The sequence below is a fragment of the Sus scrofa genome, chromosome X (assembly GCF_000003025.6).
Source record: "Sus scrofa isolate TJ Tabasco breed Duroc chromosome X, Sscrofa11.1, whole genome shotgun sequence".
NCBI classification, from domain to species: Eukaryota; Metazoa; Chordata; class Mammalia; order Artiodactyla; family Suidae; genus Sus; species Sus scrofa.
The window spans coordinates 22073144-22084289 of record NC_010461.5 but is presented as its reverse complement, the minus strand read 5'-3'; the positions used below and the strand labels follow the sequence as shown (position 1 = coordinate 22084289).

The window sequence follows — 11146 nt, the reverse complement described above, 5'->3', positions numbered from 1 at the left end:
TTCTTTCCAGACCCACTGGTCATCCCCCACTTAAAATGTTACTGCTCTTTTTCCACAAGGAAAACAATATTTCTTAGATTTCATCATTCGAAATACAACCTAAAGAAAGAAAAAGAAAGGTAAAATTCCAAGTTAGCAATATATAACAGGAATACAACGATGATATACTTCTCAAGTCCCACCCTAGCCCTCCACCATTAGAACATTGCCACACCTTTTCAACCAAAAGTGAAGAACTGTCCTCGGACTTCACTTAGCATGGGAGAGGTTGCTGGCTGTGGCCCTGGAGCGCACACTGGCCATGGCCGCAAGTCGAGCCCTGGCTGCAGCTCTGGCTTGGGCTCTTTCTTCCTCATCTCTCAGAGCCTCTTCGTACCAGGATGGGAATGCACTGGGCACAGTATCATGAACCTTGGCTAAAAACTCCAGGACTTTCATCTTGCTGGTTTCAGCATGTGCCCTTGGGCCCCATAGGAACTCATATCGAGGAGGATCACTGTCAGGAACCTGACGGTACTCCAGGTACTTTAGCTGCACCAAATCTTCAGTGATAACCTTCTTGGGATCCCCATAGAGGAAGTGCTTCCTCTCAGCATATACACCCATCATATTCAGCACTTCCCAGATCTCCTCTTCAGGGGCACATTTGCCATTCATGAAGATCACACCCAGTACAATCATTAGAAGGCCAGTCTTGGGCATGTTCTCTTCTTCATTCATCGTTCCATCAAAGGTGAGGTCTAGTTTGCTGACAAGGGCATAGCAGTGCCTGGTAGGATCCACTTCCTTCAAATCAACACCAAAGGCCAGCTCCATGTGCTCAGAGGCTCTCTTGAGGATCTCATTGAAATGATATTTGTACTTTTTAATAACAAACTTCAGCATGTCTGCCTTCGTAATTGGCTCTTTTTTTTGATACTTTTGCAACAGGAACTGTACCAACAAAACCACCTTCTTGTTTAAAGGATCTCTGCGTGAGCCCTCAGTGCCCCTGGAGGATTTTGAGCTTTCCTCCTTTTGGCTGCTGGTACCTTCATCCGAATTGGTGCATGAAACAGCTGCACTAGCATCGGTGGTTCCCTGTGGCGCCTCAGGAGTGCTAGGTGTCTCAGCAGCAGATAAATTCTGAGGTCTGTCCTCAGTGAGAGCATGGACCAGGGACAGGGACTCTCCTGCTGCTGCGGCAGTAGCCTGAGCATCTTCCAGACCCTGGGTCTCAGCACGGGCCTGGCGGCGTTTCTCACGGGCTCGGAGCTTACTCTTCTGTCCTCGAGGCATGATGACTTTGGTCAGGGACAGTAGGCACAGTTGTTCAAGCAATTAGGTTTTTGGAGAGGTCGCCCTAGAAGACAGAGAAAGAAATGGTGTGCACAGCCTCAGCAGGGAGATTCTTCCACCTTGGCTGCCAAGAAAAGCTGCCTTTGCTGATTTTCTTAGGGGTACTGTTTTAGGAAACCACAAAACAAGGGTGGTGAGACTCTGTGGACCTCCTCTGATCTGCAGAGGCTTGTGATCTCAGTTCTAACCCAGTATACTAAACTTGGCTCCTGACCAGTCTTTTAACTCCTCCTGCTCTTGACTTGAGGCTGCCCCTTCAGACCAGGGCTTCTCACACCACAAATTCTCCCACTGAGAGTTGGGGAGGGGCATTGGGCCTAACAGCCCTGTTTGAGCCCCTTGGGGTTAAGGGTGGGGATGGAACATGTCAGAATATGGCGGGACTTTGCGAGGACACCTCAGTGCTGGGAGGAGTCTGTCCCTTCAGTTCAAACAAAGATTACTCACCTTGACATCAGTCCAATCCTGGAACTCCTCCCTCTGCTGATATGGGACCACACTCCTCAGACCTAGGCCTAAGTTTCCATGGCTGGTGTGGCAGAAATCAGGGTGAGCACTTCTTGCCACGCCCACCCCATCCTCCCAGCAGGAGTTATAGCAGGGGTGGGGTTATGGGGAGTTCTATCTCGGTTCTGGGAGACTGAGGAATCATGCAGAACTCTGGAAGGAGTTTTTCGTGACTCCTGACAGGGCCTGGGACTTCTTCCTCTCCTGAGATAAGTCAGCTGGCCTCTGACCAAGGTTCTCATTTCACTCAGAATCCCAGGTAGGAAGTAGGGGGGCACCTGAGTCTAATGGGACTGACAGTAGGGGCCCCTTTGTGGCCCCTTAATTTGGGGGGTTCCTCACTCAGTCTTCACTCAGTCCTCACTCAGTGTCTTACCTTGATGCCTTGTAGGTGCTGGGTTACTTCCTTGCTGATTCAGTGCGAAACCTATCAGGTAAGGCATAAGCCCGTAAATAATTTAAGAAGAATTGACATCTGTACAATATTCTACTCACCATAAATAAACATAATATTGTTCTATTTGAGTCTTCTTTTACCTTAGTGCATCAGTAATTTTTTTTTTTCTATTTGCTTCCATAAAGATCAAGTTTGTTAGTTCTCTTTTTAGGTGTATTTGGGATATCAATGCTATTTTGAATGGTGTTATTTTCTATTACATATTCTAATTAGTTATTTGTTTTGTGTGGAAAGAGTCTTGGTTTTGGTGTGGTGATCTTCTGTACCAGCTTGCTTAAGTTCCTTATATATTTTAATATTTGGCAGCCAGTTTCTTTGGTGTTTTTAATTAGAATATCATCTTTCATTATTTATAATTTTTATTTTGGTAATGCTGTGTATTACTGTATGTTGGCCATGCAATCCAGTCCAGGTTTGAATAGTAGAGTTGGTACCATACCTCTCTGCCCTCTTCTGGACTTTATTGGGACTGTTTCTAACATTTCACACTTACATATGTTTGCGCTTGATTTTACCATATGAAAATTCCATTCTAATGTAAGTTTTCTAGAAGTTATTACCATGAACTGGTGTTGAGTTTTTATGAAAAGTTCTTTACTCCTGCCAATGGTTAAATACTTTGTCTTTTCTGACTGTTAACATGCCGAATGCCAATACTCTTTGTTGGCAAACCATTCTAGAGGTGACACTGCAATTCTATTAGAAGATACATAGACTGTAGTTTCCTTTGTGGTGATATTGGCAGTCATTGAAGATCATCACTGCCATCCATTAATCCATTAGAGGCTCCTGAGTTTTAATTCTCTAATTCTATCATTCCTTCTCAAATTATTAGCTGAAATATAATATCTATAGGTAGAACTTTCTGTTATCCTTCATTTTGTTTTCTTGAGATCAGCCTTACAGTGGCCCTATTTTACTGCCAAAAGAGAGAAACAGAGAGAGACAGAGAGATAGAAAGAGATAAAAAAAGCTAAATTTTTATTTGTCTAATCAATATCAGAATATTCTTTCATTCAAAATTGTTTTATATATATTTTATAATCTTAGTAATGAAATATCTTGCTAAACCAGTTGAGAGAACTAAACCAGTTAATAACTGGCTGAATAATTCATCTGTTATTTATGACTATTAATGAGCAGCTTTGGAATAATCAGTGTTCAGACCCTAGTGTGTGTCATATGACACATTATATGTGCCTAAAGATAGTTATAATTTTAGGAGACATATAAAATTTTCCTTTGATTTATTCAAAGACAGCTTTCTTTGAAGGGATATGGTTTCTCTGCTCTTTCTAGATAGTTTACCATCATTATGCTAGTTGAGATTTATTTTTTTTTCTTTATAAGTTCTAACTTGGATTTTGCAAGTAGTATGCATGTAGACACAAAAACAGATTGTGGCACTCCTTCTTCTGGGTTCACAGACCTATTCAATATAGGACTGTCCTAATGGACTTCTTATCAGGATTCCACTAATGTGGCCAGTGCAAAAATACCTGATTTGTTTGAATAAATATGCTAGTATGTTTTTTCAATTTATTAAAATAATTTTTCCAACTTCTCATTTCACTTGCTAGTAAATTAAACATTTAGATTTTTGAGTGAATATTTACTTCTTGAGTAGGTAACATTTTTGGATGTCTCTAAGTTAAAGAGCCTGGAAATATAGAATGTTGTGTAGCAAAGACTCAAACTGTGGGTAAGGTGTCTTAGGTTATAAAACAGCTGTTAGCACAACCCAATGGAAAAATGGGCAAAAGACCTGAATAGACAATTCTCCAAGGAAGATATACAGATGGCCAACAAGCACATGAAAAAATGCTCAACATCCCTGATTGTTAGAGAAATGCAAATCAAAGCTACTGACAACTATGTCTAATCACTTATGACAGCATGATAATGGAGAAAAAAAGCATGTATACATATATGTGTAACTGGGTCACTATGCTGTACAGTAGGAAAAAAAAAATTGTATTAGAGTTCTTTATCTATTACAACCTCCCTCTCTCCCTGTCTTTCCACCCATCCTGTTTCTCCATTTAGAACAGTTTGGTCCCTGACAATAACGAGCCTTTCAGAAACTTAAGACTTTGTTAACCTTTACTTTTCTGTCCTAGTTCAACTTGGACAAATTATCCACACTTAAAAATCTTCTGGTTCCAATACCATATCAGCTCTTTCAATGGTCACACTGCCAAGGAAGGACAGCATTTCTGAAGGCCTCCTCATCCCCATGCCTCATTCTTTAAAACATCAGCTTCACCCAAGATAGTGATATAAGGATCAAGACATATTAGTGATCGAGGCCATTTTAGAGGAGTGGACGCACTGTCTTCAATGAACCCAATGCCTGTGCCAGTATGCTCAGCCTGACATAGCCAGGAACCCCTTTGTCAGCTTAAGAGAACTATATTTTTGAACCTATAACTTTGCCATTTTCCAGGCAACCAAAATAACGGAGTAGAAAGTTTATTTCAGAAATAGAATATGTTAACATGTTCTAGTAAATGGAAGATAAGGAAGTGTCAAAATGTACATGTTACTGAGTCAGGGCCAGGACTGAGGTGAAGTGAATGATAAAATAAATTTTATTTTTAAATAAATACAAATATCACAGTTTTAAATAAAGATAGGATCTGGAGTTCCCATCGTGGCTCAGTGGTTAACGAATCTGACTAGGAACCATGAGTTTGAGGGTTCAATCCCTGGCCTCGCTCAGTGGGTTAACAATCTGGCGTTGGCATGAGCCAGTGGTGTAGGTCACAGATGCAGCTTGGATCCTGCGTTGCTGTGGCTGTGGTGTAGGCTGGCGGCTACAGCTCGGATTCAAGCCCAAGCCTGGAAACCTCCATATGCTGCGGATGCGGCCCTAGAAAAGACAAAAAATAAAAAAATAAAAAATAAATATAGGATCTGACCCTATGCTTGTATGACCCTGAGAGTGATTGCCTCACTTATCTGACCCTATTTTTAGCTAGTAGATAGTATATTTATTTAAAAGTGTGATATTTTCTTATGGATTTTGGCATTTACTTTGATTTTTAAAATATTGAATTGAAACGTAATTTATCTTGATCACTGATTTTTTTTTTGGTTCCTCCCTTACTTTAAATTTTGAACTCAAAACAAGTGAATGCCTCACTTGTCTCACTCTAGCCCTGGTCCTGGGGAGTCTTTAGTGTTTAATAAGTGATCCTGGTCTCACTCTTTTAAGATGATCATTGCTTAGTTATACCTTTTCTTGTTTTAAATTTTAGGCATCATTTCACTCTCTGCCTTTGTGATCTTGATCACTAAAATTACCCTGTATGAGACTCTATTTTAAAAAAATTAGAATGGAGAATAAGGATATTATTTTTACTGAGTTGGTGGGATAATCAAAGTATATATGAGAAAGTACTTTGTAAACTTTACATTCTTAGCTGTTTAGAAATATTTATTGAGTTGAAACTTTGAGAAGGTCCTAAAAGTTAATCTTTATCCATCCTTTGAGATACCCAGTGTATTAATTTTCCATTGCTACAGAACAAATTATCACAAAGCTGTGGCTTAAAATAACATCCACTTATCATCTCCCAGTTCTCTTGGTCAGTAGTCAGTAGGTACAATTCATTTGTGTTCTTTTGCTCAGGTCCTTACTTTCGAGGTGTCATGGTGGATGGGCTGTGTGCTTATCCAGATGCTCTGGGCAAGAATCTGCTCTGAGGATTCAGTTTGTTGGCAGAATCAAGATCCTTATGACTGTGGGACTAAGATCTGCATTTCCTTGCTGGCTGTCTGGGGCCATTCTTAGCTTCTTGAAGTTGATTTCATTCCTGCCACATGGCCCTCTCCATTTTCATAGCCAGTAATAAAGAATCTCCCTCATGTAGAATCCCTAGCACTTTGAATTCCTTTCACTAGGAAGACAGGGTCTTGCCCCTTTTAAGGGCTCACTTGATTAAGTCAGGCTTACCAAGGATAATCTCCCTTTCTTAAAGTCAGTTGTGCTGTGTAACATAACCTGATCATGGGAGTGATATCCCATCTCTTCACAGGTCCCTCCTACATTCAGGGAGAGGGGAATAAACAGGAGTGTGAGTCACTGGTGGATAAACTTAAAATTCTGCCTGTAACACCTGGAAAAAAAAAATGATTCCAGAACTTCTGACCATAATGGTAGCTAGAATTCCCAAGGTGCATGTATTGTACTGGACTCATGTGCTAGTTTGCACATGTAGGAGAATATAGTGTCAAAAATGCCTGCAATGTCCAGGGCCTGTGCAACTGCATTCACAGTTGCATCACCTACTGAGATGGGGAATTCTACAAGTGTACAGTTTACCAAGGGTGGGAATGATAAGAATGGATGTCATTTGGAGGTATGGTTGTGAGTTCAATTTAAAGAGGGTTGATAAATCTTCAAGTGAAGATGTCAGGTAGGCAGAAGTACATATGAAGCTGAATGTTAGAGAAGAGGTTGGGCTTGAGATGCACATCTGAAGTCATGAGCACGTATTTGAAAATGGAAGGAACGAACAAGAATGAGATTGGCAAGGAAGATATTACAGAATGAGATAAAAAATATGAAGGCAATCCAAAATTTAAAGAATAGGCAGAGAAGCATTCTCATTGTAGGAGACTTAGAGTATATATAAAACAATGTAATCACCTATAATTCTATTATATATATTTATAAAATCAATATTTTGATGCCAGAGCTTGCAGTTCCTGTAAATATCCAATTAACATTTTTACTCTTAATTAGCAGAGATAGTAACTTCTTATTTAGTGTTGATGAATAAATTAACCTGCTCAGAATATTATTAAACTACAAGCATAATAAAGTAATGAATAAAGAAATAAATACATTCTATAAAGCATTAAACCTATATACTCAATAACTCTAGTATGGCATCTAAAGAATTTGGTGAAATTCAGTTCTGTACTATATTCGCTTCAGAAAAACTCATTATCGCCATTCAAAAAACAGCACAAAGCATGTGTTCTATTGATGGTGGCATCATGTTGCTATGTGAAGGACAACACATTAAATGTACATTATGATGGCAAAGTAGAACAACTCATTATCAGCTTTTCCTAGACTGAGTCATTTGTGTTCCTATTAAAATTAATATTAACTGTTTTTTCTAATTTGATTTCAATTTGAACAGCTTTTAAAAATGCCAATGTCTACAAGCATAATGCGGTTTTTTTAAATGCACCTAAAACCACTTAAAAAAAAAGAAAATGATTGTATGCCTTGTACTTATATGTAAATGTGAAACTGATAGGAAAGCAGATTGTGATTAATGTGTAATATTTGGTATTTACATTAGACAGGTCCTTTTCTATTTTCAGTGGTACATAGTTTATGGGATCTATTACAGTCATATTATCTGTAATGTAAGACACCAGCTGAGCCTTAGGATGAGTATGATATTTAAAAATTTATTTTCTCAGAATAAATCAACAAGCTTTGAAGTAATTACCTTCTTCATGGCTTAGAGTCATACTTTTTCAAAACTTAGAAACTCTCCAGAATTATTAAATTTCAGGTTCCATTGCATCTACATTTAATGTCGTGATGACTCTTGCGACATGTTTACATTCATTGTCATTTTAATTAAGATGTTTATAAAAGACATTGGGCTTTTAAATAAAAATAAGTATTTCCTATGACACTTTAGTTTTAATCCAGGTCTTTAAATATGAATTTTATCTTAGCAACTGTATAGATTTTTTTAACTCAGGTTTTATGATTTGACATTTTTATAAGGTGTAGAGGAATTTCAGTAAACAATAAATTTCTGAGATATTCATGGCAGTGAGGTATAGGATATATAGATAATAAATATATACAGAGAAATATATAATATAGAGATAATATTTGAAAATCTCAAAAATGGTTTTAACCAGCTATTTCCTTTTACACTTCTACTATGTTAAACCCTTTACTATTTGAATGGAACTAACTTATGTTTCCTTTTCCTGGTTGGACTAATGGCTGGATAAATAGCCCAAAGACAAACACCAAGAAAGAAAGGTCACGTAGCAGTGACCAAGCCATAGATGAATTAGACACATCAGCTTCAAACAAAAACATCATGGAGAAATTAAAGAGAACAAAACCAAATAAAAGAAAGCAACATACATATTTTATGAAACATTTACAACCCTGGTACAAACATATCAATCATAATAGCAATATATACTTTGATAAGATCTATTTTGGACCATTTGCACCATTGTGTAGCAATAAAATCTCAATCAAGCATATAATAGCAGCATTACAATAGAAATCTAGAAAAGGAAGTTTTCGTATAAAAATTTTTCTTTGCTTTTATAAGGAGAAAACACTTTTTTATCTTGTGGAAGACTCTGAACAAAAGATAAACTATTGAAATAGTGAGGTTTTTTTGTAAGGAGAAAATTTGATATGGCTGAAAACTGCCTCTAAATAAAGAAAAGATGATTTATACTTTAGTGTTTTCAGGCACATCATTTGATCATTTCAGAGCTGAAAAGTGTAGGTATATATATTCTTTTCCCCATCTCATGGATGAGAAAGGAAACTGAGGCACAGGTAAGATAAGTGATTTGCTTGAAATGTGTAGAACATACATTACACATAACTTAGCTGTCAAAATTTGAATATTTTACTATTCTTTCCTCTTATTCCCAGGAACCAAATTGCTCTAAATTAGAAAGATAGCTTTTCTGGGAGAATTTTCTTCTTGGTGATACTTTGTTTAAAATTCTATTAAAGAGAAAATAGTAAAAAAAGAGATAGAGAAATGTAGTGAACAGTAATAGTAGTAAAACTTCTGGAAGTAGCTAAGTCAGCAAGAAAGAATATTGTAATCAACTCGAGACACCATGAGACGAAGGTGATAAGAATGTGTCAGAAAGTTTCTAGATAGATCTTCTTTCCTTTACTTATTGAACTGTTGACCACTCCTTGTGCACACCTGATTAGGGGACTAAATGATGCTCACACGTGCCTGGTAACTTAGACCTTAAAAAATATCAGGTGAATGTCAGGATGACCATATTGTTAATGGTATAAGATAGTTTAAATTTATATGTATTTTAATATAGTAACTGTATAAATAATTTTTGTAGAGAATGTTATTTTCAAGTAATTTCATATTGTTTAAAGTCTCAGTTAATAATTCTAGCAGTTAATCTAATGTACCTTGCCTGGATAGATAAGGAAGCAAATTTTGCCCTGGAAGGGTGAGGAAATACCTATGTAGTTCTTTGATTAGTTTGTTGAGTCAGTTATTGTCACATTTCTGTTGTATTTTTTAAAATCCTTGATTCAATGCATACAGCAAGTATTTTTTTCTCTCTCATGCTTCTGCAAGTTGAATGATGTTTTGCAATCTTGGCTGAGTTCGTTTGGGCTTGGATCCAAGCTGAAACTAGGATCCAGGTCAGCTACATGTATCTCTCATCCTCTTTGCTCCAGTGGCTACTTGTAGCCTCTTCTCCCGGCAGTGAGATAGTATGCGTGTATGAGGACAAGGTCAAGCCCACAATCACACAAACACATAGTTATGTTTGTAAGTAGGGTTAGTATGATATTTATTATTCTTTTTAAGGTTTTACTGAAACTAACTGATTGGAAGTCAGTTGTACTATTTGATACTAAAAGAATAGGAACCTCACCAATAGATTGATACGTAAAGGAATAATAACACTGCATCTACAAAGTGTCAATATCAGGCTGCAGCCTCAAAGCTGAAGTGGTGGCTAGATGTGAAGTGGAATTTTAATTGTCTCAGGAAACAGACCGCCAGGAAAGTGGCTCCAATGATCACGTGCAGTCCGTGGAATCCTGTCACTACAAAAAAGGTTGAGCTGTATACCCCATCAGAAATTGTAAAGGGTGCTTCATATAGTATTCTGAGGCTTGGAGTAGGGTGAAGTATACGCCCAGTGCGATGGTAATGAAGAGTGCTTGGAGTTTATGTTTGCAGTCTTCTTCCATGAGACTGTGGTGGGCTCAGGTAATAGACACTCCTGAGGCAAGCAGGACTGAAGTGTTTAATAGTGGCACTTCTAGTGGATTTAGTGGGTGGATGCCTGTTGGTGGTCAGCAACCCTCTAGCTCAGGTGTTGGTGCGAGGCTAGAGTCGTAGAAAGCTCAGAAGAATCCGATAAAGAATAGGAATTCAGAAATGATAAATAGAATTATGCCATATCACAGTCCTTTTTGAACAACTGGTGTGTGGTGGCCTTGGAAAGTGCTTTCTCAGACGATGTCTCATCATCATTGATATATGGTCAGAGTGTTGGTTAATAGTCCTAAGGATAGTAGGACTATTGAGTTGAAATGAAATCACATGATTAGGCCTGGTGTTATTAGGAGGGCTGATAGAGCTCCGGTAAGGGGCCATGGGCTCGGGTTAACTATATGATACTCGTGCATTTGGTGGGTCATTATGTGTTGTCATGTAGGTATAGTCTTACCAGTAATGTAAATACATAGGCTTGGATTAGAGCTACGGCAAACTCAAGGACAGTTAGCAAGATGAGAATAATAAATGTGATGAGGGCTATTGCGGTGCTGATGCTGAGTAGTGCTAAAGTGGCTCCTTCAATTAGGTGAATCAGTAAATGTCCTGCTGTGTTGTTAGCTGTTAGCCATACAGCCAGGGCTACCAGTTGAATAAACAGGCTTATCGTTTCGATAATTACACGTATTGGAATCAGCGGGGCTGGTGTTCCTTGTGGTAGAAAATGGGCCAATGATGCTTTAGTTTTGAAGAGGAATCCCGTGAATACGGTTGCTGATCACAGGGGGATTGCCATGCCCAGGTTTATTGATAGTTGTGTTGTAGGTGTGAATGAATG

The 11146-nt window shown here is 38.3% G+C and overlaps 1 protein-coding gene across 1 annotated transcript; it reads right to left on the bottom strand.

Moving 5' to 3' along the window:
* LOC100737023 (melanoma-associated antigen B18-like) lies at positions 250–1373 on the bottom strand. The gene has a single exon (XM_021079793.1). It carries the CDS (start codon positions 1276–1278, stop codon positions 250–252), a length of 1029 nt encoding a protein of 342 aa, XP_020935452.1. The 5' UTR covers positions 1279–1373.